At 41.8% G+C, this 27,802-nt stretch overlaps 1 protein-coding gene across 7 annotated transcripts in view; it reads right to left on the bottom strand.

Annotated features, from left to right (window-relative positions):
- Nucleotides 1–27,802, bottom strand: part of RPS6KA5 (ribosomal protein S6 kinase A5) — a 121,752-nt gene that overhangs the window by 5,769 nt on the left and 88,181 nt on the right. For 6 of the 7 annotated variants that reach the window (XM_070414863.1, XM_070414873.1, XM_070414890.1 and 3 more), the window contains 7 exons: nt 21,367–21,517; nt 18,219–18,380; nt 16,946–17,071; nt 16,422–16,555; nt 15,198–15,291; nt 11,278–11,448; nt 8,076–8,267 (listed from right to left, as the gene is read on the bottom strand). In XM_070414863.1, coding sequence (XP_070270964.1) covers nt 8,076–8,267; nt 11,278–11,448; nt 15,198–15,291; nt 16,422–16,555; nt 16,946–17,071; nt 18,219–18,380; nt 21,367–21,517 — 1,030 coding nt within the window. The remainder of the gene's footprint in view (nt 1–8,075; nt 8,268–11,277; nt 11,449–15,197; nt 15,292–16,421; nt 16,556–16,945; nt 17,072–18,218; nt 18,381–21,366; nt 21,518–27,802) is intronic. The other variant, XM_070414883.1, reaches the window with a different exon arrangement.

The following is a 27,802-nucleotide window of genomic DNA, read 5'->3' as shown; positions in this document are numbered from 1 at the left end:
TATCGCTGAAACAACCAACACCTTTCAAATACTTGTAAATAAAGAGGAATGACTTATTATGACATCAAGATTTAAAACCATTTATTTATAATAATAAAAGTGTAATTTGCTAATTAGACTGGACGTCCTTCTGGACAAAGCTGGGTTCCAGGTGCCAGAGGGAAGCCGGTGCCGGCAGCTGGGGAAAGGAAGACCTACTCTTGCACGGATTTTGTGGATTGGGCCTCTAGTATAACTATTTTCAGAACAAGAATGAAAAAGGGATACTCTGTTTGAAAAAGAGGGTGTTAAGGTTAACAGAAAATTTAAAGACAGCAGAACCCTGAATAACTATTTTTTCTATCCAATTCCATAGCCTTTCCTTAGGATATTAACTATGGATAAGAACTTAAAAAAATTTTTTATTTGGCCTTCTTTATTTTATTTGTAATTATCCCAATTTTAATTTTATTTTTCTCATTGTTGGGTTAAATGTGATCAACTTTCTATAGTCACCTTATTTCACTGTAGCCACATTTGAAATTTTACATGAAAGATAAAAAGTCAATAGAGCCCTGGCCACATAGCTCAGTTGGTTAGAGTGCTGTGGGTTGATGCCCGGTCAGGACACATACAAGCAGCAACCAATGAATGCATAAAAAGTGGGACAACAAATTGACATCTCTCTCTCAAAAAAAAATAAATAAATAAAAATAAATAAAATAAAAAGTCAACAGGAAGACCAAAAAGCTAAGTCTTGTCTTTGTAGCAAAGACTGGATTTTTGAAAGGCTACAAAAGTTTAAGACCCTCCTTAAACTTCTTGGAGGGTCTGCTCTCAGCTTGCTGAGCGACTTACAGGCTTGCAGGGGTGAAGGGAGCTGCAGACGGCAGTGGGCGGGCTGGTAGTTAGGTAGTAACCATGTCTGTGCGCAGACCAGAGAACCACGTGGTGAGAAGGGTGGTAGCGCCAGTTGGTTGGGAGGGACGCTGAGAGGAGAGCCCTAAATAGGAGGCATGGAACTGTAGAGACTCCCAGCGACTAGGAGCAACAGCCTTTTTTCTTCCCTGGTCATCTGTCTGACAAGCAGGTGCACTCTCATGATAGCAAAGATGGTGAAGCAGTTCTGACACGCTGGCTCTCAAGAAAGATGGAAATTCTCAGGCAAGGTGATAAATCTATACATATAAAAGCCTAAGCATCCGACCGGTAGCTATGACGCACAATGACCGCCAGGAGGCAGACACTCCTACCAGTAGTGATGACACGCACTGACCACCAGGGGCAGACACTCAAAGCAGGAGATGCCAAGCTGCAGTGACTTGGCATCTGCGGTTCTCAGGTGACGCACCGGAACCAGAGAGGAGGGAGCCCGATTCCAGGGTGTGTCACCCGAGAACCACCCTCTTGCAATCCGGGACTCCTCAGGGGATGTCGGAGAGCCAGTTTCAGCCCGATCCCTGCAGGCCAGGCCGAGGGACCCCACCGGTGCATGAATCCGTGCACTGTGAAAAGCAGCTCTGCTGAGGCAGGGCAGTAAGAAGGTAGGACAATTCCTGGCGAGTGGAATGAGGGAACAGGAGACAAAATAGTTAAATAAGGCTGAGCAATTAACAGCCTGCTAATAAATCGCAAGATCTTATCTTCTCTAACCAAAGACACTTAGGAGCAAATAGTTTACACCTCTCCTCCCCAATCAGACAGTGAGTAGCTTAGATCACCCTGGTCAGGAAGAGAGATCACAGAGACCCAGTTGGTGCCATTAGTGCCAGCCAAACCCCAGGATGGATGAAGTCAGGGGAATAAATATCAAAAAAGCACAGTTAGAGACAGACAAATCCAAGATAACAATAAAGCAGTGAAGCTGACCAGAAAAGGATCCCTACTCTCCTATCTGCTCACTTTGATGCACCAGCATATTAAAGGACACACCTGGCAAATTACTGAATATTCTGCTGAGACCCTCCCCTGAGAACTCCCCTAAAACTCCCACCTTTAGGAAAGAGGTAAGAACCCTCAAGACAAAGGACCCTGTGTGCTCTCTCTTGAGCACACCGTGCACCCCTTTCCTCAGGCGTGTACTTCTGCTTTCTTTCTCCTAAACTCTAAGGGTCCCCATGAGACTTGCAAACAGGGGAGCAGCAGGCAGCAGTAGCTCATCTGTCCTACAGTTTCTAAATGCTGTGTCATACACTGAATGTGTGTGCCTCCAAAATTCATATGTCGAAGACCCAACCCTCTGTGTGACTGTATTTAGAGAAAGGGCCTATATGGAGGTAATTTAAGTTAAATGAGGTCATGGGGTGGGGTTCTGACTAAACAGGAAGAGTGTCCTTTCCAAAAGATGCACCTAGAGCTTGCTCACTCTCCCTGAGAACGAGAGGAAAGGGTATGTGAGGATATCCCCATCCTGGCCCCTGGACAGTGCACTTGCCAACCCCAGAACTGTGAGAAAATAAGTGCTGTCTGCAGTACTTTGTTCAGCCCTGGGCAGACCAGGCAGTGGGTAAGCTCTATGCTAATTAACATCCTACATGTCCATGAGGTAGACTGGGTTGCGATCAAAGCCACATGTGATGCATCTTCCTGAAGTATTTGTTTTAGTCAGTGGGGGTAATAGAAATTATTTTCATATTAAAATATCCGCATCCATATTTTCTAGATGCAATATGCAAAAGGACCATAGATTTCTAAGGCAAATCAGGAGACTCCAAATAAGCTTTGGGCTTGCTATGGGATAATTCAGGCTTTGTCTCAGATCTGCAGGAGATATGCATTCATTTATGTGGAAACATTTGCAAAGCACTCTTTTTTCTTGACAATTTAATGCAGGTGTTCACTTTATTTTTCATCTGTGTTTCATTATGCATCTCTAAAGGGCGAGGATTTTTAAAAACCACAATCACAACACCATTATCTACCTAAAAAAATTAGCAGTGATTCCTTTGTACAATTCCATATTCAAATTTCTCCAATTATGTTATATGCCTTGTATATTATAATCACATCTGTATGAGTTAGCTTTAGGTTGAATTTAATAAATAGAATTGAAATTAGAATTTGCTTGAATCAGAATTCAAGTAAAATGCAAACACTGTTTCTTGTCTTTTTAAAAATCTTTATTGTTGAGCCCTAGCCGGTTTGGCTCAGTGGATAGAGCGTCAGTCTGTGGACTGGGGGGTACCAGGTTCGATTCCGGTCGGGGGCACGTGTCTTGGTTGCGGGCACATCCCCAGTGGGAGGTGTGCAGGAGGCAGCTGATCAATGTTTCTCTCTCATCGATGTTTCTAGCTCTCTATCCCTCTCTCTTCCTCTCTGTAAAAAATCAATAAAATATATTTAAAAAAATCTTTATTGTTGAAAGTATTACAGATGTCCCCTTTTTAAAGTGTCATTTAATCTATAAGTTCCCACGCTATTTTTCTTATAATTTATTTGCTGGAGAAACGGGGTTGTTTGTCCTGTGGAACTGCACACAGTCTGGATATGGTGACTGCTTCCCTGTGGCATCATTTAACCGCTTCTCTGTCCCGTTTCTCTTAAAAACCTGTGAGATCTAGAGAGAAGCACGGCTTCTGTCCATACCATCACACAAAGTTGTTTCCATAGAGACAGCATTCAGAAGCTCTAAGACGATATTTTAGAACCGTAAAAAGGATGATGATTTAATTGGCTTATATTTAAAGTAAGGTTCTTTTACAGGGGATAATCTTACATTATTACAAAAAAATGAAAGGTTCTTTTTTTTTTTTTTTTTTTTTTAATTAAATCTTTATTGTTCAGATTATTACATTAGTTACTCTTTTTTCCCACCATAACTCCCCTCCACCCAGTTCCAACCCCACCCTCTGCCCTCACTCCCCACCCACTGTCCTCATCCATAGGTGCACGATTGTTGTCTAATCTCTTCACTCACCCCCACACCCCTTTCTCCGCCCCCCCCAAGAATATTCAGTCCATTCCCTTTCTATGTCCCTGATTCTATTACAATCACCAGTTCATCAGATTATTTATTCACTTGATTTTTAGATTCACTTGTTGATAGATGTGTATTTGTTGTTCATAATTTGTATCTTTACCTTTTTCTTCTTCTTCCTCTTCTTAAAGGATACCTTTCAGCATTTCATATAATACTGGTTTGGTGGTGATGAACTCCTTTAGCTTTTTCTTATCTGTGAAGCTCTTTATCTGGCCTTCACTTCTGAATGATAGCTTTGCTGGATAAAGTAGTCTTGGTTGTAGGTTCTTGGTATTCATCACTTTGAATATTTCTTGCCATTCCCTTCTGGCCTGCAAAGTTTCTGTTGAGAAATCAGCTGACAGTCGTATGGGTACTCCCTTGTAGGTAACTGATTTTCTTTCTCTTGCTGCTTTTAGGATTCTCTCTTTGTCTTTTGCTCTTGGCATTTTAATTATGATGTGTCTTGGTGTGGTCCTCTTTGGATTCCTTTTGTTTGGGGTTCTCTGCGCTTCCTGGACTTGGAAGTCTATTCCTTTCACCAGGTAGGGGAAGTTTTCTGTCATTATTTCTTCAAATAGGTTTTCAATATCTTGCTCTCTCTCATCTTCTGGCACCCCTATAATTCGGATGTTGGTACGCTTGAAGCTGTCCCAGAGGCTCCTTACACTATCTTCATATTTTCGGATTCTTTTTTCATTTTGCTTTTCCGGTTGGGTGTTTTTTGCTTCTTCGTATTTCAAATCTTTGACTTGATCCTTGCGACCCTCTGGTCTGCTGTTGGGAGTCTGTATAATATTCTTTATTTCAGTCAGTGTATGCTTAATTTCTAGTTGGTCCTTTATCACAACATCAAGGGTCTCATTAGATTTCTTGAGGATCTCACTACATTTATCGGCGGTCTTACCAGTCTTTTCGAGGGCTTCTAAACAGTTCTTTAAAGACCTTAAAACTGTGGTTTTGAACTCTATATCCAACAGTTTGCTTTCCTCCAATTCTGTCGTTTGTGTCCTGTTTCTTTGTCTCGGCATTTTTTTATGCTTTGCTGTGTCGATAGAATGCCTTTCTGTGCTAAGTGTCCCAATTACCTAAGGTAGACACTCTTGGTGCACCCCCTTGTGGGCTTTGTGCACAGTCTTGTTGTGGTTAAGCCTTGATTGTTGTAGTTATCACTGTGAGGAATTGACCTCCAGGTCAATTGGCTGTGAGAATCAGCTGTGTCTGCGGTGGGAGAACTTCTGTGCTGGAGACACCCCTCTGGGGCTAGACTTGCTTCAATGGGGCTTTGGTGCTCACTGAGTCTGCCTCCTGAGTGTGTCTTTTATGGTTCCACGGAGCTTAAAGCTGGATGGTCCCACTCTGACCTCTGGGCTTCCTGGCTCCTGGATCTCTAGGGAGGTGCTAATCTAGCCTTTGCCTGAGGCTATCCAGCAAAAGCCTCCCTGCAGGGCTTGGGCGGGGCGGGTCCCACGGGATCAACAGGGCGGGGTTAGCAATTATGGCTGCTCTCAGTCTTGCCCTCAGAGGCTCTGCTTCTCAGTGTCCCAGTAGTCGCTGCAAGCCCCACGGAGAGAAAGCTGCCCTAGGGTTCTGAGCGATGCCAGACAGTCCCGCTTCTCCCGTATGAGTCTGGGTCCTAGAGACTCGCCCGGAACTGGAGCTCAGAGCCTGAGACTCCCTCCCGATTGAAAACAACCGCGCCCTCAGCCTCCAGCCCGCTCCACATGCACTCCGAACCTTAGTATTTTACTTCAGCACTGCGCCTCCTCTGAGCCTCGGTATGCTTTTCTCTTTCCTCCTAGTTGTAGAACATCCACTCAGCCAGCTTTCCTGTGGTTCTGGATGATGTCCGTTCCGTCTTTTAGTTGTATTTTTGAAGTGGTTGTTCGAGGCAGCAAACTCCCGTCGAAAGGTTCTTTTTTATTTAGACATATTTTTTTCAGGAGAGTGCTACTAATGTTTAAGTCCCTAAATAAAACTCTCAAGTCTATAGAAGCTAGTTGTTTATTTTTATTTTAAAAATCTGATTCATAAATTTTAGTTTGAAAATTATAAAGATGACTTAGAATTACTGAAATAAAACCCATGTGAAACTTAAACTAAAAGAGGAGCCATCCTGCAGGGACACCTGGCTAGCCATTAGGGGAAAGCAAGCTGACACCAAAATAAACCCCAGATGGAGTGCTGGTTAAAGTATAAAAATAAAATATAATTCTAGAGGGAAATTTAGGAGGATATTTTTATAATCTAGGGTTGGGGTAGAGTGACAATCTGAATCAGAGCAGGTTCCATAAAACAACAGACTGACAGATCTTACTACATAGAAATTTTAAAAAATCTTTTCTATTTAAATCCCTCTGAAAACAAAATTAAAATCTCATATTACTCTAAACAAAGTTGTGGAACAAAGGACAAACCAGAAAAACATTTCCAATATAATGGCCGACAAAAGATTAAAAACCTTAACAGAGCTTTCAAATCCAGTAAGAAAAAGTCCCCACAGGAAAGTGGGCAAAGCTCACACACAGCAATTCCTAAGAGAAAAGTACAAATGTCCAGATACATGAAAAGATGCGTAGACAACATTCATCAGAGAAATGCATGCAAATGACAACAGCAGGAAACAATTTAAGACTGAAATTGATAGTCTTCCATGTATTTGCATATAGTTCGGAGAAGATACAAAAAACCTTCTGGAAGGAAATCCAGGCATAGATTTCAAAATAAAGATGTGTATACCCTTCTCCTAGAAATCTATCCTAAACAAATGGTGAGACAAATGTAAGCACATATATAAACAATATTCATGTGTATAGTTTAAAATTAGTGAAAAAACTGGAAAATGCTAACTTCTCATTAGTAAATGGTTAAATAAGCTTTTGAGACTCAAACTACGTGTATACTATCCTCTCATTTTAAAAAACCCAAGTATATATGCACGTCTATAGAAAAGCTTATAGAAAGACATGAGGAATACACAGCATGGTGGGGCGGGGCAAGGGATTAGAGGGAGAGGGAGACCATCTCTGTGATGAGATTACCAGTGATCTCACTTTTTTCTTCTCTTTCTGTAGCCTCTGAAAATTTCTCCCTAGGATCATGCATTACACCAGTGGTTCTCAACCTTCTGGCCCTTTAAATACAATTCCTCATGTTGTGACCCAAACATAAAATTATTTTCGTTGCTACTTCATAACTGTAATGTTGCTACTGTTATGAATCGTAATGTAAATATCTGATATGCAGGATGGTCTTAGGCGACCCCTGTGAAAGGGTCGTTCGACCGCCAAAGGGGTCGCGACCCACAGGTTGAGAACCGCTGCATTACACATTATATGCATAAAAAGTAAAGTTATTTTGAAGAAAAAACACACCCAGATCTTGCTAGCTTAATGTTCCCTTTCTGATCACTGCAGCCAAGGACATTTTGTGAAAAGCATGCTGACCAGGATCACTATCAGTCACTATAAACATTTATAATTCTACTATTAACTTGTAATTTTTCCTAAATGATATTCTTTAATTACATCTTTAGTCTCAAAACCTCAAAGAATATATATATTCTCTCCTGAGAATATTTTTCTATTGATTTTGAGAAAGAGTGGAAGGGAGGGGGAGAGAGAGAGATAGTGAAACATCGATGTGAGAGACATACATTGGTTGGCTGCCTCCTGCATGCGTCCCAACTAGAGGTGGGGATCGAGCCTGCAACTGAGGTATGTGCCCTTGACAGGAATCAAACCCAGGACCCTTCCGTCCGCAGGCCAATGCTCTATCCACTGAGCCAAACACGCTAGGGCTCAAAGAATATTTCTACTGAGTCACTTAGCTATTTTTACATTATATCTAACATGCATATCTTTTGAAAATACACTGTCCTTCTAAAAACACAATATATAACTCTTATTCACACAAAACACAGCTGCCTTAAATATTTCAAAATAAACCAAAATCAAAATTCCTACATTTCTCCAATGCAAATTTTAAGAAAAGGAAACAGCCTTCCGTCAGGCCTCTAACGGGAGAGAAACCAACTTGCCGATTTTGTCATGACTTTAGGAAAACCAGCAGAGAGAGGGGCAGGTAAGAGGACACCTGCGAGCGGACGAGGCGCCAGGCTCCACTGGAATGCACTCACCAGAATGACGCCCAGGCTCCAGAGGTCGCAGGACTCGTCGTAGCCGTTCTGGTTCAAGAGCTCGGGGGCAGCGTAGTGGAGGGTGAAGCACGGGGTCTTGAGAGGCTGATTGTCAGGCGGCTTTAAGCGCGCAAACCCGAAGTCAATTACTTTAATTTCCAAGTTGTCATGTTCATCAGTGAACAGTAAATTCTGCAAGACACAAACGCTCACATCAGGCTCTCACTAAAACGTCACGGGGTTGGTGATGCCATTTAGGTAAATCATGTCAATACTGGGTTCCGGCACAGAGAGGGTCTGACCGGGAGGGGCTGGGAGCTGGACCTCAGGGTACTGTTGTTCTCTGCTCCGACATGTTTTGTGTTATTTCAACCTGACAATGAATGTCACGGGAAACATTTGTCGACTGCATCGTGTCTCCTCTGACGTCAGAGCCTCTTCTAGGCTTTCCTGGAACTCTGTGTTTGCGTTCTACTTTCTCCACCAACCTCCCTTCCAAGATGGCTCGCGTGAGCCTTTTCTTCATTCAGAGACACCACCCAGTCGTGAATTTGAGATGGAATGAAAATGGGAATATAATTACATAGTTACATGTAAGGCTTCACCACAATTGAAGTCACGGGTGGGGTTCACGGCTTGTACTTGAGAGCCGTCCTCAGCAGATGACTCCGGAGCTCCGCCCCCGGGAAGGTGCTGCGCCTCAGGCAGGGCAGGGAGACAAGCACACCTGGCCCCTGGTCACTGAGCTACTTGATCTCTGAGAATGACTCCAGTTTATTCCTTATCAAGAATGGCAGTGGACTCCCTGGATCTTAGTCCTGGAAATGGAGGGGATGTAGCGTGCCCCTCTCTCCTCCTCTCCCAACTCTAAGAGGAGTGGGGTGTCAACAGTCAGGAATGGGAGGGAGTAACAATTCGATCTCCTTGTATCTTCGTCTCAAGCTCTGCCTGAAACGAATTTGATAGAATTTTTCTTCATCTTTTAAGACTATGGGAACCAATTTCAGAAATACAAAGCAGCTTATAAGAATGTCAGCCAGCTTCTAAATTTATCTGATTCTCACCTAGAATTTAGGATTTTGCCTAAGCAGAAAATGAGTGCCACATAAATATCTACCAAGAGATACAGAATCAGATCTTAAAATGCTACATCACTGGGAAAAGGATTAAATGCTTAGTTTGGAAATAATATACTCTTCCATTTAAAAGTCAAAGTGAAAGCTCTTTTGTTATGAAAATGTTAGTACAAAGGTACATTTTCATTTCTCTAAAAAATAATTTTGATTTAGAATTACAACTGTAGTAGAATATCGTAAATAATCTGACAAGTCTTCATTTCAAACGACTATGTGAGAGGAAAGTTTTCTAACAAAAGAAGAATTAAGTATCAGTGAACTAGGAAGGCAAACTAAATCCTGCTGGAGGGACAGTTGCATCGTTTGAGGCTCATGAGATAACAGATGGCCAGTTATCAAAGAATAAAACATGTGAAAACGAATTCTATACACTCATGGAACAGATCTTTTCAACCTAAGAAAATTACATGCTTGTTCCTTGTCTATCAAGAAAACATTTAAGTGGTGTGCTTTCACATTTAAAAATAGACAGCTAATCTCCGATGCACAGAGCGCCATATTTTCAGTGGGCGTTCTGTAGGAGAGTGAGAACTATGATGAAGGAAGCAGAGGGGTAGCTGTCATAGTTGCAAGTTCGTAAAGCAAATGTAGTTTTGATGAACCACTAGTAATAAGAATAACAGTAATATCTAATACATAGACTGGCCCTGGCCAATGGGCTCAGTTGGCTGGAGCATCGTGCCGTACACTGGAAGACCACAGGTTCAATTCTCAGTCAGGACACAAACCTAGGTTGTGGGTTCAATCCCCAGTCGGGGTGTGTACAGGAGGCAGTCGATGCATGTTTCTCTCTCACATCAATGTTTCTCTCTCTCTCTAAAAATCAGTGAGCATGTCCTCAGGAGAGGGTTGGAAAAAGAAATACATAGGCTGAAGTTTAAATACTTTAGAAATTGGTCAGTTATATTTGAATGCACATAATTTGATTTTTAAAAACATCCTCTTCATGTCAATAATCCAAGGTACTTAAATATAAGGCAAAAATGGTGCTTTTTTTGAGAAATATTCTTTTGTGGTTTAACACAAAAAATAAACACCAAAAAATTAATTTTAAATATACTTAAAATGCACTATAATCACACGGGTAATAAAAATGATGTTCCATTTTAAAGAGAAAATATGTACAATTTTGCATAGGGTAAAGGATGACTCATTGTTATTATTTTATAAATTACTGGGTTTTGCTTTTAAATTTTCATTATTATTTTGATGGTTTTCTGAAAGGGAGGAACTTTCTTACTTTTGATACTAAAAAGGGATCATTCTGAGCTAGAACCTTCTTAACCTTTTAATGAAAAGATATGTGAAAAGGCTGCTATTTCTGCACCGCTACACAGTTCTATAAGTACATGAGCAAAGAAGAGCACATATAAGGATGGTGTAACTGATTAAACCAAGATCATTCTTTGTGCTTAATATTTAGAACAGAATTATATACGTTCCTATTCATGAGCTAATTGATTTGATTACAAATGTGAAAAATAAGCATTCAAAATATACCACTAAAAACCCGCCTCTAGCCCGGCCAGTGTGGCTCAGTGGTTGAGTGTCGACCCATGAACCATGAGCTCACTGGTTCAATACCCGATCAAGGCACATGCCGGGGTTGCGGGATTGATACCCACTAGGGGGTGTGTATCAATGTTTCTCTCTCATGGATATTTCTATCTCTCTATCCCTCTCCCTTCTTATCTCTAAAAATCAATTTAAAAATATATATAAAAATTGTTTAAAAAACCCCTCTAAAATGGTATAGATATAGAGGGGATATTATTTTCTGCTACAAAAATTTCCATTGCTATTTTTAGTCCACAACTGTTGCATAAAGTATTTCTCCCATAAAAGGCTCTCACACTTACAAATATAACCTCAAGATGATCAGCGGGCAAAAAAAAAAAAGACGAATTTATTTTAGGCTGAAATAGAAAATAAAAAAATCCAAGAAACATGGTATTTCCAGGTATGTATTTAGCAGAAAGTCCTGAAAGTAAGAAAGCCCACATATCTGGGGGATAGTTAATAATGAGGCTGGATGGAGCAATGTGAGAGAATGTGTTCTTCTATACCTCAGGCTTCAGGTCTCTGTGCACCACTCCGACGTCGTGCATGTGGCTCACAGCTGAAACCAGCTTCCGCATGATGTAGCTGGCTTCGGTCTCACTGAAGTGCTTCTTTTTCTTAATGCGTTCAAACAGCTCTCCCCCGTTCAGAAGTTCCATAACTAGAAAAGTGTGAAGCTAGAAAACAAAGAAGAATGTGGAGGGCCTTAATGAAGAAAAATGTATTAACATATGAAACATTTATTGACTATAAACTATCACCAGTAAATTTAAATAATCCTTTGTTGCAGTCATCAACAGCAATCCTGTGTTTTAGAAGAAAGAGCTGAAGGGTACTGTGGCTTTTTTAGAATTCTATTTTGGTAATGGAAAATTTCAAGTACTGCAGTGCAGTCTTTATATATTCTTCTCTTGATGGATTCTTTCATTTGAATTTCATTCTAACCCTCTCTATCAAGCTTACATATCTTTCTTGTTAAAGTGTGATCTAGCACTGATAATGTAAAATTGGCTGCTTTAAATAATATACAAGATTCCTGATAAAAGGCATTGTTTGATGATGCCACTTTAAACCTCCTGTTAGGGCTTAACAGATAAGCTTTAGAGTTCCTGGCAATACCGATGGCCAACACCCATAACTTACTGTAGGTTGTTGTTTTTTAAATAACTGCTTTTGATCCAAATGGCATTATCTTAATTAGTTTAATCAGTTATATACTTAGTAGGCTTTCCATAAAGAAAATAACATAGCTATCAAAAAGCAAAGGAATAATATTAGCCCTCAAATTAACACATATGGTTTTAAAAATATATTAAATCAATACTCCTAGCACCAACGTCACTCAAAAACCAAAATATTTATGTTTCCCTTTGAATTAGCAAAATCCAGAAAACTTGCTTCATAAAAAAGACAATTATAAATACATCATCTTGCACATATTGGGTAAAATGTAAAGAGTGGACAACCTGCCCTAGCCGGTTTGGCTCAGTGGATGGAGCGTCAGCCTGCGGACTGAAGGGTCCTGGGTTTGATTCTGGTCAAGGGCACATGCCCAGGTTGCAGGCTCAATCCCCAGTAGGGGAAGTGCAGGAGGCAGCCAATCAACATTCTCTCTCATCACTGATGTTTCTATCTCTCTCTCCCTCTCCCTTCCTCTCGGAAATCAATAAAAATATATTTTTTAAAAAAAGAGTGGACAACACTTTTAGTAAGAGAATTGTTCTCAGGTTACTAGCGATCAAGCCAATTTGAGTTTCTACATCAGACAAATAAGGTCAAAGTTGAAGTATATGCCTGTGAGCTTTTAAAAAAGATGGAGGGCAGCCTGGCAGGTGTGGCTCAGTGGCTGAGCGTTGACCCATGAACCAGGAGGTCACTGTTCAATTCTGGTCAGGGCACATGCCTGGGTTGTGGGCTTGATCCCTATTAGGGGGCATGCAGGAGGCCGCTGATAGCTTATTCTCTCTCATCTTTGATGCATCTATCTCTCCCTCTCTCTGAAATCAATAAAAACATATTTTAAAAAATGGAGGGCAATACCTACCTACTCTATAGTGGCTTAAAAGATAGGGACTGGAGTCAAACCTGGATCTGAATGCCAATTTTCTTACGACACTGGGAATATTACTTTACCTCTATGAACTACCTTTAGGATCCTTACAAATAAAATGTCGACAATGAGAAATGTTTATGTGACAGCTTGACTAACAGCCCTCCCAAGACGCCTCTAGTCTACTCCGCAGAACCCGTGGCTGTTACCTTGTGCGGTAAAGGGACCCTGACGTTGTGAAGGAGGATCTGGAGATGGGGAGACTACCTCAATCACCCATCAGAGTCCACAGTATGAGATGGGGCTATGGAAGCAGCAGGCGGGTGTGATGCGTGGAGGGTTACAAGTCGAGGAAGTGGGCCCTCTCTAGAAGGTGGAAAAGGCCACTGAATGGACTGTCCCTTAGGGCCTCCAGAGGGAACCAGCCCTATCAGGTGATGTGTTTGCACTGTTTAGGTTTGTGGTACTTTGTCACAGCAGCAATAGGAAACTAACAGAGTCGTAAAGCACGAATCCTAGTCCATAAAATGAACTATACTCTAGCACAGTCAAGGGTGCAGTCCCGCTCGCAATCCATTTCACCCAGTCGTAGAAAACAAGACTGCATGGACTGGGGACAATCTAGCCACCTGTCACCATCATGGGTAAAACAACCCAAGATGTCAACTGCGTATTGGAATGATAATATGTTTATACTAGTCCCTACAGGATTATACCATGAGATAATTTATGGTCTAGTAACTCTTGAATCTAAAAATAGCACCTAATAAATATAACTTGAGACTTAAAAAATTTGGGATGCAGTTCCTGAGATCTGACATCAGCGGGAAGGTCAGAGATTGAACGTCTTGGCTGGGAGGTGGCTGGGGGACAGCTGCAAAACCACAGGGGTGGGTGTGGAAGGCCCTCGACCAATCCCATGATTGATGTGTGAATCATCGCCTTCAGCAGATGGTCCAGGCTCTTCCCAAGCTCCCCACCCCGGACAGGGATTGCACCACCTCCACTGTAAGTGAAGAGCCCAAGAGGTGGAGCAAGGAGAGGAGCAGGAAGGGCGTTCCCTACTGAGTTCTTGCTACAAAGATGTTCCTTTTCTGGCTATGAGAACAAAAGGCAAGGAGACAATGAGATGATTTTTTGCTTACCCACCTGATGTGAGAACCAGCACGTCTTTCTGCCTCCCCTTTGGCAGTAGAGCAAAGTAATTAAAAGCTTGCTCTGAAGTTGAGCTGGCTGGGTTCAGATCCCAGCACTAGCACTTACAAACTGTGAGACCCTGCCCTGTTCCTTAGCTTCTGTGGGTTTCCGTGTGCTTACCTCAGTGAGTTACTGCAGGGACTGAATAAGACACTCCATGTAGAGTCTGGTACAGTGCCTGGACCACATGAGGTATGATAGCACACAGCCGCAGTTTTTACAGTTATGATGCTGCTGCTGCCTGGTTTCACCGGGATGTATCATTGTCGGGTGCAGCACTTGGGGAAATTTCAATGTGGAGAGAAGTGGGCCACAGCTGTCCTTGGACAGGGATGTTACCGCAGTACAAGGGGAGGGCCCAGAGCCAGAGACCAGCCTTTCCCAATGAGGTTTTCACTGACTTGCTATGTGACCTTGGACAAGTCTCATGACCCTTCTGAATCCCAGTTTCTTCTTTGGTAAAACCAAAGTCTATTTCCTTAGATTTATTAAATTTAAAAGGGAGTTTTAGCTGGATTTAGCTCTTGTGCCCAGCATGTTGTCTTGAGCAGGGCTGTGTCCCACCCAGACCCAGAGGAATTTCTGCCCTGGAAGGTGGCAATGGAGGAACCGGGGAGGAGACAGGGCCTGACACAATGGCGCTCCTCTTGTATCCCAAGGTACATGCGTCTGTCAGGATTCTGTTAAAAATCGGAGCTGGGAGTAGAAGAGGGAGCAGCATGACATAGCCAGGAATGGGAAGATGAAAGGGAAGTCTCTTTGCCTTTCTGCTTCCTGTTTGTACTTTAGCTTGCTCCAATTAGGCTTAAGGTTCTCTACGTTCTATTTTAGAAGTAAAAAGAAAGTCGAAGGCTGAATATTGCTGAGTCCTGAGAGGTCTGAGCGACTGAGCTCCGGTGGGAGCAGCTGAACTGGTGTTAGCAGCGCGGCCGGCGGCAGTGGCTTCTGTCCTCCTGCCATGTCATCTACCGCTGCCGCTGAAGGAGAAACGCAGAAGCGAAAGGTTGCACTGATTTGGGGGTGGGGAAGAGAGTGTGTGGAGGGGTTGGTTTCTCTGCCCTCTGTAGTGGCTAGGGATGTCCCATATTTTTAACTCTGACCCAGGAGCACCAACAAAGCTGGTAAAAAAGTAAAAACTCGAATGTGAATTAGTATGCACAGAAGAGGACTGTGGACTACCTGATCATGAAAAACTTCGTGCAATTTCACGATATTGGGGTGTCCTTCACAGAGCTTCAGTGCTGTTATTTCTTTCTGAGTATTGGCTTCCATCCTACGAGATGAAACAGTTAGTCTCTACAAACCTCTGCGCCAAGTTTTATGTCAGTGCTGCTCCAAACCTCATTTTGTTTTTATTTACAGTGTATTCAGAATATAAGTGTCAAAGTATGAGAATGAAGTTTCCATGAAAGTAATGAGTCATACTACCCACCAGAACAAGCAATGCATTATTCTGAGAAAAGACTGTTTCTGAGTCAGAAAAGAGCTAATCACACGAAGAAATGGATGCCCTTCTTGCCCGACAATTTGGTAATAAGAATATATGATTATGGAGGTAATAACCAGTTTCCAAAACAACCTGCTGGCTCTCAATGCTACCAGTAGGTTGCTAAATAATTATTTTTTAAAAAAGTATTTCAAATAAACAACGAATAGGAATGACAACAGCTGCTGAACTCACTGCCAGTTTGATTAAATATCACTGCCATGGGAGTTTTCTCACAGGAAAATCAAAAGCCTATCATACTATGATTTATGTCTGAAATGGATTCCTTTATCTGAAAATATCTTTTAGAGTTAGAAGTATAACGGATCAATTGAGAAGCCAAATGGCCAAACCTGTGGGTAACAAGCCTTTGAATACACTGTTGATTTCCTTTTAAATAAAAGTCTTAATTTATAGAATCCACAGACTAGGATCCTATATAACAAAGAGGTAATATGCAAATTGACTGTCACACCCTCGCACAAGATGGCCATCCCCATGTGGTCACAAGATGGCCACCACAAGATGGCCGGCAGGGGAGGGCGATCAGGCCAGCAGGGGAGGGCACTTAGGGGCGACCAGGCCTGTAGAGGAGGGCAGTTGGGAGTGACCAGGCCAGCAGGGGAGGGCAGTTGGGGCGACTGGGCCAGCAGGGGAGTGGTTAGAGGGTGATCAGGTTGGCAGGCAGAAGCGGTTAGGGGCAATCAGGCAGGCAGGCAGTCGAGTGGTTAGGAGCCAGCAGTCTTGGATTGTGAGAGGGATGTCCGACTGCTGGTTTAGTTGGCAGTCAGACATCCCCGAAGGGGTCCCAGATTGGAGAGGGTGCGGGCTGGGCTGAGGGACACACCCCAGTGCACGAATTTCATGCACTAGGCCTCTAGTGAATACATAAGAGAAACTGCCAGAAATGGTCATACCTTTTGCTGATTATTTTGACTGCAAATGCTTGGTTACTTTTTTTGTGTATGCACTTTCGACAAATTGAAAAACTTCCTTCTCCCAATGGCTTGTCTTTCAGATCTAGGTCATAGTGCTGATAGAATGGAGAGTCCTGATAGGAGACCAACATCATTTAACTTAAAATATCAGTAACACACACGGGGTAAATAAAACTGCAAAGTAATAGGACATTATTAATGTTAATAAATGTAAATGGAATACATGCATGGATCATCTTCTAAAATTCATCTTACTTTAGCTCATTTCTATGTTCATCTATATCATTGATTTAAGTCACATAATTTTTGATGATTGTAAAAAGGAGCTCATTCACACCGATGTTAATAATTCTCTAGGGCAAATAATGCTATTCCATTTATTCATTTCTTAAAACCACACCTTGGTTGAATGGTAAGTCTAATAAGTTTACTGGGCTTGAGAATGTTAATCAGTATTAGATCTAAACCATAAATATGTCATTTAATTAACCACATCTATATACCTTGATCATTGCACTCCTGGCAACATTTGTCGCCCCAGGACGTTCCACTCCTGTGTGACACTGAAGAGGATCTACAACAGCTGCGTTGGGCTTGAAGAGAATAGAAGGAGCAACGAAGGAATAGCCCTAAAAGACAAAAGCAAAGGTGAGAATACAGATTTGCAATTTTCCAGTTTAGCATAGACTAGACTGTAATAATTTTTTCTTAAGTCAAGAAAAAATAATAAAAAACACTCAAATATTCGGTAAGATGATTCTAATTTTATTGTATTTGTAATCTAAAATGCAAGATTATTTCAAATTAATAGAAAAATGCTTTCCAGAAGGAGATAATGCCATCTTCTGGTAGAACTAAACCAATTCAAAATTAAAGGCAGAAAAATACCTCTCCTCAAAAAAAAAAAAAAAAATACCTCTTCTCTATTTCACACCAAAAATCTGACTCATAGGTGTAATTCTTTGCATTGCTGATAAAAGTTTATTTATAAACACAACTAACTTCTCAAAAAAGGTCGAGTTAAGGTATTAAGCAAAGTGGTCCAAGTGCCACTGTTTTCCAAACTAGAAAAAAAAAACAAGTTACATTCCAGTTGGTTTCGAAGTCAGCAATTTTTTGACTCATTCTATTTCCTTAGACTTATTAAATTTAAAATTAAGTTTTAGAGAAGGAATAAAATCAAGTGGCAGAAGGATGTCCTGAACCAAAAGTGACATAATGATGGATGATTAATCTGTTCAGGCTAGAACATTCACTAGTTCAGTGAACATTTTCTAAACACCTACTATGTGCCCAGCCAAGTGCTAGACATTAGTGTCACGAATGTTCAGAGACATGGTCTGGATGGCCAGGTGCAGCCATACTTATTTGTGGAAGTCAAAGGAGGGAAGCTATGATGCCACTTAATAGAATATTTCATCTTAAGTCTGAGAAAGATTCTTTTCTCAATACAAAATCCTTTCTAAACATTTTTTGAGCAGTTAAGATTATTCACTGAAGACAAAGAATCAGATAACATTATTTATGAACTAAAGAATCTTTTATATAAATAGGGGTAAAATAAAGTAGTATTATGTTTTCTATAAAAGAGTCTGAACTGAAATAAAATTTCAGGGATAAAAAATCAAGTTTTCCTATAAAAAATAAGCACATAAACAATGTTTGCTATTTAACAAACTATAAGGCTTTAGTTAACAATGTTTCAATCTCTGTATTTAAAATTTTTGAAGATTCAAAGCATGCCTGGCCAACGCACATGCACAGCCTGGAGCTCACCTGAAACAGCCTCTCGGAGTTCTGGGGCAGCGCTGCCGGGGAGTAGGTGGGATCCATTTCTGTGAACTCTTCTGCAAAGTTACTCACATCTAATTCGTCTCGGATGACTGGCTTAAATGGTGCGGGCACTTTTTTGGCAGCTAAATCATCCCAATTTATTTTCTAAAACAGAGGAAGAAAGTTAGTACAAAATAGAAATCAGCAAAGTTGAAATATATTTCCTAAGAATAACAAAGCCGGCTTAGGATTTTAATTGATCATAGAAAGAGGCATATATTTCAAAGTAATGATTAAATATATATATTTATAAGCATGAGTACGTTTTCTGATGGCAGCTTAGCAGAGCCTGACGTGGAGTCTCATCATGTCCTCTAGGGGGCACCAGGGCACCCTGGTTTACCTTTAGGGACAACAGAAAAGTAACTTTTGTTCTGAGCCTCCAGGGAAAGGTTAAGCCAAAACAAAACAAAACAAAACAAAGCAAAATAAAACAAACTCTAATGAAGGGCTTTACGATGCCCGGTGACTATGGCCATGAAGTCTAAAGGCACATGCCTGTTCTCTAGAGGCAGTGTTACTTAGCTTTCCTCCTGGTCATCTGGACAGATCAGAAAATAAACTCAGCACAAGGCATGTATTTACTTAAATCTATAAGCTTAAATGGTACTATCGTATTGATGAATCACTCTTTCTCATTCCACTGTATTCATGCCTCTTAAACACTGCCTCTTCTCTTCCCATGGGATAATCCAAGCCCCCTTTCCACACATAGCAGACACTCACTGTCTGATAAATTGCTGCTTTATAGTTCTCAAATGCAACCCTCTGCTCTTTTTTTATGCTCCTTTTGTCACTTAACACAACATCAGATAATGCTTTACTAAACTGCGCCCTACAGATATCCTATTCAGATATGTCTTCAAGTCTAAGATGTCATCATTGATAGTAAGATAATACATTATGCACCATTAAGAAAGAAAAAGCAGCCCTAGCTGGTTTTGCTCAGCGGATGGAGTGTTGGCCTGGGGACTGAAGGGTCCCAGGTTCGATTCCGGTCAAGGGCACATGCCCAGGTTGCAGGCTCAGTGCAGCGGATTGGTGATTCTCTCTCATCATTGATGTTTCTATCTCTCTTTCTCTCTCTCTCCCTCTTCCTCTCTGAAATCAATAAAAATATATTTTAAAAATAAAAAAGAAAGAAAAAGCATTACCAATTAGAACAGTGAGATGTTGTCTACTGTAAGATGTTTACTGATTTCAGAGAGGGTAAAATGTGAAACCTGCATTTCTAGGTTGGTGACATTGTGTAAGTTCAATCAACTAACATAACATGTTTTTATTATGCCCTCTTGTGGAGGCAATGCAGATAAAATCATTAAGTTGCTCGAATTTTTCAGTTAGAATGCTCAAATTTTTCAGCTAGAATGGTTTTAGAGATCATTTAATTCATCTCCTTTATTCGACCCAGATGGGAATTGAGCCTGGGAGTAAGAATTAAGCATTTCACTTAAACATTAGCTAGTGGAAGGGTCAGGATTTGAACACAGTCTCTTGACTTCCTACTAGTGTTCTTTCCTCCGTGGCTGTAATATTTTCCATTTTATGATTTGTGCTTGGCTTCTGTACATACATTAGGAGAAACTTCTAGAGTAAGGAGGTAATTTAAAGAAATATGTTGTTAGCAGGAGAATGTTTATTATATAGAAAATTGAATGCTATTATAACCCTTTCCACCTCTACTCCATTTAGGTCTTTAAAGTAGAATTCTGGTTTTTCCTTAAGTCTCCATATCATTTAAAAGGTCAAGGCAATTAAATAACCTAAAATTACTATTCCAAGCTAGAGAGAAAAGAATTTTCTCTAATATGAAGGATATGTTGTAATATTCACAAATACAGGGAATCGTGGAGAGAAAAATTCTAGGAAAATCTGATTGGAGATATTTTGTTTGAATACTTTTTTGAATTTTATCTTATTAATTTTTGAGCCAAACTTCAGAACAAGATATATGAAATCATTTGTTCAAATGTTAACTTTCCTATGCCACATGCATCTATGAAATGTGCATACTGAGAAATTAATTTTATTCTAAATGTATTTGCTGCTATGTATGGAGACTGAAATAACTGCGTTTTTTTTGAGCACAGAAGTAGAGATAATTCTTACTCTCAATCACTATTTGTTCTTCCATATTTAAAAACAATAAATAATGTGAAAGCTTACTCTACAGCAGAGTTTTTTTCTTTGCATTGGTAGCTATTTTCGTTTGTTTTGGTGCTAATAATGTAAAAGTTCAGTTTGCAGAATAAAAATAAAACTTGGATGTACCTTTAGACCAGAAATATTTAGGTTATGCTTGTTGATATGATGAAATTATTTAAAAGCAAGAAGCTCGAGGTATTAGAAATCAAGACTCAAAAGAGACCATGTTCACTCATTTCAGAGTATCCCAAGTTGACCATTTAGACTGAAATAATTGAAACAGCCAACTCAGTCAATTCAACTTTTTTCCCCCAGTTATCTAACATTTTTTGGGGTTTTTTGGGTACAAAATTGAGCAAACTGAGTTGAGCAGCTATATTGGTATCCTGTGGTGTGGTCTCATTAGGCATCTTTAGAATAGAAAAAGCACTTTCTCAAGTACAAAGAAAATAAATGAGTGATTCTCTATGTGTTATAGACATGTCACTAAGAAATAGGGAGATTTCTCCTGGGAAAAGAAGAGATAAAATCACTATCTAAAAGGTACAACACAGGGATCATGAACTGAGAGAGAAGCAAAACATATAATAAAAGTCTCCTTAGTTCATATGCCTAAATCTTGTGATCATAAATGGAAGCTAATACTCAGAAACTCTAATCAATTAGTATGTAAAGAATCAAATGTTACTATGATCCCCCCCCCCCCGCCCCCCCCCCCCCGCCGCCCCCTGCCAACTCCTGCTTAGTTTAGGGAGAAAGAGACCACTAGGTCTTTACCAGTCGAATTTTGATCCTTCCTAAAGGGTCCCTGTCACTTAAAAAAAAAAAAAGGCCATGTACATGAAAATAGGGAGAAAACAACTCAAAAGAGACCATGTTCACTCATTTCACCAAGAATGTTGAACAGTGAAATCAGCAGAGCATAGATCTGTTCAATAACTTTCACCTGAAAAAAGAGATGCTCTTTGATTTCATCTGCATCACGCGGACCACATCCCAATCTTTTCTTAGGATCCTTCATCAGAAGACGCTGAATTAGGTCTTTAGCTAAAGCACTCATATCTTGGGGGTACGGAGGTTCGCTTTTTAATATTCTCCTGTAGGCAGATAAAACTTGTGGTTAAAACAATCAGAGGACGAAGTGACAGTGACGGTATTCTTAGCAAAAACAAGAAGAGCGCAATGCACTTGGAAATTGAACAAATGTGAAAAACATACACAAGGATATTTAAAATATGAAATCAAAGTTCTGAAACTTAAATAAGCAGTAACAAAAAGTATTGGATCCTTTTTCAATATAAATCAATCCTAACACGAAGCCACCACCCACATATTTAATTGGGAAGAAATGAAAAGGAAAGCTTGGGGTCAGACAAGACCACCTACCTATGGACTAAACCCCACGATGAAAGATTTCACAATGGAAGCAACTCTTAATAAATTCAGGGAAGTGAGGTCAGTCTCCAGATTTGAAAGGACAAACAAAGCCCCGAACCATACCCTCCTCGCTTGTCTTTCCCTGCATGCCAGCAAACAGAAGGGGCCAGCGGGAGAGCAGTGGGAAGGAAGACTGAAGTGGGGAGTCAGACCACCTGGATGTGGCTCTGCTCTTGGTATCTGAACAGCCCGGGCTTCTGCTGCACTTCCTACCACAATGAAACAGGCAGGCAAGCTCTGGAAGGCAAGTGCCACTCCAGGGCTGAGTCAAGGCTGCTCCTCATTATGGGAAGTAAAAAATGAAGATAATCCTGCCCCTTGATGAAATATCTGCATTTATTCTAAGGTCACAGAAGAGATCAATCCAATCCAAATAAATGTACTTTTGCCCCCCTGAAAAGCCAGATCAATAATTTTATGAGAAATAAAGAGTGGAAGGGACATAGAAATTAAGAAGCTTAACACAATTATGGAGATACACAGTCACTACATTATGTGGGTTTACAAAAATGCCCCCTGTTGTGCATTAAAATGAGTAAGTTATGGGTCAAAACAGGTAAGTTTATAAGACAGTACAGTGTGGTAAGAACATGGATTTTGCAGCCAGACTGAGTTCACTCTCAGAGTTAAACAAGTTCTGCTGCTTACTGGCTGTGTGACCTTGAGGCAGTTCATCTCCTTGTATCTCGATTTTATCAACTGTAAAATGGGGATAATAACATTATCTACCTGAAATGGGTATTACGGCGTTTAAATGAGCTAAGATAGGATGGACAGCACGAAGCATAGCAAATGCTTGATAAAATGAGCTACTGCTATCCTATATAATAAAAGCCTAATATGCTATGTGCCCAGTTGTCCGGTCAGTCATTCAACCAATCAAAGCATAATATACTAATGACATGCAAAGGCCACTCAATTGCTTGCTATGAGGTGCACTGACCACCAGGGGGCAGACAGTCAACCAGTTGACCAATCGCTATGACATGCACTGCCCATAGGGGGCAGGTGCAACTGGTAAGTGAGCTTGCTGATGGGGTCCAGCTGATTGGGACTGAGCAAGACAGGCCGGACACACCCTGGAGCCCTCCTACGGTCCCTCCCCAGCCCCGATCGTGTACCGGTGGTGGGGTGCCTCGGCCTGGCCTGTGCCCTCTTGCAATCCAGAACCCCTTGGGGGATGTTGGAGAGCCAGTTTCAGCCTGGTCCTGCAGGCCAGGTAGAGGGACCCCAGTGGTGCATGAATTTGTGCACCGGGCCTCTAGTACTTCCATAAGTGGAGACTGTAGCAGGTAGCCCCTGAGAATCTGTAGAACAACAGTGGAACTGTAAATTTTTACTAAAAACTCCAGCAGTGCTGTTCATTGCAAAGCTACTTCAATTTCTAGCACTCCATCTGGAGAATGTAGGGGATGACGGTAGAACAAGTGAAAAGATGAGCAGCGCCCTCTTGTCATCTCAATTCTTTACATTCTTCCATTGCTCACTGCTCAGCAGGATTTTCAGCATCAGAGACAATCCTCCCCTCAGATCAGGCGCCCACATGTCTGACAGAGAAAACAGGAGCCCTGTCCTCAGGGAAAAACAAGCCCTGCCTTTTCCATTTCCCCACCTTGAATGTGCCTCTGCTCTGCAGGCAGGAATGTGCTGTGCAAGAGGATCAGAATAAAGACACATGGCTGTGGGCATTCTTTTCTGAGCCCTGGACTGACATCCTCTGAGGTTCTGACTCTAGACTATTACTTCCCCAACCCCAGTCATCTGCCGTTGACTGCAAGTCGACTCTGTGCTGGTCACTGGGGAAAGAAGTGGTCAGTCATGTGGACCCACAGTGGGTTCAGCCATAAAAGAAGGAGCTCTGAGAGAGCAGTGAGCGCCTGAAAACAGGGATGGCTCACCAAGATGCCAGAACTGGAGGGGGAGCAGAAGGAGACCTGTATACACCCAGGGCACACAGAACGCATACAACCAGGGTGGGTGGCAGGTGCAGGGAACTAGAGTTCTAGATTCGGAGGAAGCAGGGATCAGGTCGGGAAGAAACTGAGCAGAAATCTGAAGGAATTCCCGTCGAAAACATGCTGGTGAGGGAACATGGAGAACAGTATGGTAGCCCCAAATCCTCAACTTTCCCAAGTGAAAGTAATATGGCCAGAACCAGCAGCAATAGAGCCTCGCAGATGATGAGGCACTACCATTCCAGCTCGGAGCAGTGAGAGCAGGAGCCACGTAAGAGACTCCTCCTCAATGTGGTGGTAAAGAGAGTGGCCCAGGGTCTCCTTAGCAGGTGCAGAGGGCTGATGCCTGTTCCTGGTAGGACACTCATGCCAGGAAGAGAAGCAGAAATTGGGGTGGGGCAGGAGAGAGAGAGGGTTCCTAGCAGGCTTAAACCTTTTCTCCTAGGAAGATGACCTTGGGTTTACCTTCTTACATAGTTTCCTTGAACTGGATGAATCACATCAATGTGAAATGTCAGCCATGCCTGGTTATTGTGAAATAACCCGAGAGGTGACCTGCACCTGGTCGGAGAGGTGGGGGCAGGCACGTAAGCCCTGAAGGTTGTCTGGCCCAGGGCTGTTAAAATACTTCCAGCAAACTGTATGTTATCTCTTATCCCAAGGGTGTCCGTGTGGGGGCTTGGCAGCTGCGCTCATGGGAGCTGTACGATGCCATTTCCGTGTTGAGCTTCCCATGCTGGGGTGGTCCACACCCACCCACTTGATCTCATCGCTAATGGCCGAGTGTGCCTTTCTGGGATGGGAAACCAGGCCGAGGCGGTGGGCAGGCCAGGCCAAGGGACCCCACCGGTGCACGATGAGGGCCAGGGAGTGTCCACGGGAAGGCTCCAGGGTGTGCGCCCAGTCCCGATCGGCTGACCCCAGCAGCAAGGTAACCTACAGGTTTGATGCTGTCATGCTGATTCACTCTGCTTCCCCACCTGTGTCCTGCTAGAAAGCTAAGTCAAATTTCTGCCCTGTGTTTCATCCAGGTCTCTAAACCCTCCGCCATCCTAGAGAGTGCTTCAGAGGGCAAATGAATAATACAGTATGATCCAGCTCTACCCCACATGCAAGTGAAGCAGACATAAACAGATCGAAAGGATGATGAAAGAAAACAAGAAAAAGAAGGCTGAAGAATATGAGTACCAAGGGAGGGTCATTTCACTCTAGTCTCCAGCTACCACAATTGGTTCGTGTGGAATAATGTGTAGATGAATAGCTACTGTGACACACATTAATAGATTTGGGAGTAACCAGCAAAAAAAACAACAAAAAAACCCTGGGAACACAGATGTTGCTATTGGGTACATAATACCTAAAATGAGGAAGAAAAGAAAAAGTTGAACAGTACATTGGGAATCAAGAAGGCTTCTTAAAATATGCCAATAAAGGATTTGATCATAAAGACGTAAGAAGGATAAGAAATCCAAGGAAAAAGGAAATATAATCTCTTTTTAAAAGAGGGTAAGATACAGTAATATTCTAATTACTCTATATATAACTCTGGAAGCGACACATCTATAAACAGAAAATTTTTTTTATTACAAGCTAGAGGCCCAGTGCATGCATTCCTGCACCGGTGGGGTCCCTTGGCCTGGCCTTGACATCCCCTGAGGGGTCCCAGATTGCGAGAGGGTGCAGGCCAGGCCAAGGGACGCCACCAGTGCACGATCAGGGCCAGGGAGGGTCCACAGGAAGGCTCCAGGGTGTGTGCCCAGTCCCGATCAGCTGGACTCCAGCAGCAAGGTAACCTACCGGTTGGAGCATCTGCCCCCTGGTGGTCAGTCCACGTCATAGCTACCTGTCGAACGGTCGAATGGTTGCTTAGGCTTTTATATATACTGATGAGCTAATTCAATTCAAGGTGTTACTGAATAATTAATATGGATAAAATGTAAAAATTCAACAAATTACTGCTTGATTTTGTTTTAGAATATTATATCGTCACATGCAAAATCAATGTATTAAAATAATCACCTAAAAAGAAAGCACATCTTGGGAGGACAAATAATCACCTAAACCTTTTGTAAAGGACACATGGTAGACAGACTTCTCAGATGGTCCCCAATAACTACTGTCTCCTAACCAACATCCACAAGAAAGATAACATGGCCACTTTCATGATCAGTTTAAAAATGCCATCTTCCTAGCAGACTCCCTCTATTGCCTTCCTAGCTTGCATGCTCTGAAGAAGCAAGCTACCATGTTGGACAGGCCAACACGGCAAGGAATGGAAGGTGGTCTTCAGCCAATAGCCAGCAAGGATCTGAGGCTTTAGTCCAACAAACCTGCGGAACCGAATCCTGCCAACAACCCATGCGCTTGGAAGCGGCTCCTTTCCCAGTTGAGCCAACACTTTGCAGCCTAGGAGTGACCTTGAAGCAAAGGACTTAGCGAAGCTGATCCACAGAAACTCTGAGATAATAAGCGTTTTTAGGTCATTTGTCTCCTGGCAATGGATAATGGATAACTACTAATACAAGGCCAGGCAATAAATACTGTAGGCTTGGAGAGCTATACGGTCTCTGTGGCAACTATTCAACCCTGTGGCAGTAGCAGGAACGCAGCCAGAGATGACAGCAAATGTAGGAGCACGGCTGTGTTCTGATAAAATGTTCCTTTGGGCACTGAAATCCCACTTTCATATAATTTTCACATGCCACAAAATACTGTTCATCTTTTGACTTTTTCAACCATTTAAAAATATAAAATCCATTCTCTTTTTTTCTAAACTATAAGAGAAAATTTAAAAAGTTACAGAGGCAAAAGAAGGGCCCTTGGAGTTTAGGAAAAAGGTAAAGCTAAGGCGCCTGGGGGGAGGAAAAGGAGCCGGAAAGGCACCTTGTGCTCCCAAGAGGGGGAGCTGCTAAAATCCATTCTTAGCTCAAAGGCCACCCTCAGAAGACAGGCAGCAGAATGGATTTGGCCCGAGGGCTGTAGTCTGCCAACCCCTGACCTAAATAGCACAATTAGAACTTTTGTTTAATATCATTATTTTGATACCACTTAGACCTGAATTTAATAACGTTATGTTTATAATAGTCCAATGAACATATTAAGAAAGCATACCTTATTGATAGAAAATGAGGGACCAAATAAACATTTCTTGGCAAACATTTTCTACATTTTCTTGGCAGAGAAAGTGAGACAAACAACCCTGTCAGAGATGATGGAAGAGCCGCGAACAGAAGCTCTGTGTCCTGGTTCCTAGGTGAAGGAATATTCAATTATCATGTTTTACAAAGCTCCACCAAGTGCAGGGCGCCTGCTTGAGGGGCAGGCAGAAAAATCGAAGGAAGTCCCAGTGACTGGATGGGTGGACACCTCCCCGTGCAGCAGTAACATACACCCTAACAGAAGTTCTACACAAGGCAATAGAAGCTAGTAGGAAACACATTAGTAAGAAAAGAAGATGCTACAAACATGAAATAAAAATAAGAGCCCAGCCAGTGTGACTCAGTGGTTGAACTTCAACCTATGCGCCAAGAGGTCATGGTTTAATTCTCAGTCAGGGCACATGCCTGGGTTGCAGGCTCGATTCCCCGTGAGGGGTGTGCAGGAGGCAGCTGACTGATGTTCTCTCTCATTGATATTTCTATCTCTCTCTCCCTTTCCCTTCCTCTCTCTCTCTCTCTCAAAAAATAAATTAATTAAAATATATTTAATAAAAAAATAAGAAAGAGACTCACAGAAAGCTAAAGAGCAATCATTCAAATCTATAATATGGTCAATTTAGTATTGTCCAAAATGGTACCAAGCTATGAGGAGTCGGGAAATGATTTCATATAAATGGTAAGAAAACTAGAAAGGGAACCCTAGGTAAAACTACTTTCAAATACCTAAAGCAACGTCTGGGAGAAACAACAGAACTTCCCTCTGTTTTCAGAGGACAGAACCAGGACTGACATGCAAAGGTTAGAGGAAGGTGATTCCACTTATTTTAAGCGG

Source organism: Myotis yumanensis, unplaced genomic scaffold, assembly GCF_028538775.1.
Source record: "Myotis yumanensis isolate MYYU_CA2020_CCGP unplaced genomic scaffold, mMyoYum1.0.hap1 SCAF_1, whole genome shotgun sequence".
NCBI classification, from domain to species: Eukaryota; Metazoa; Chordata; class Mammalia; order Chiroptera; family Vespertilionidae; genus Myotis; species Myotis yumanensis.
The sequence above is the reverse complement of the archived record's forward strand: the minus strand, read 5'-3'. Positions and strand labels throughout refer to the sequence as shown.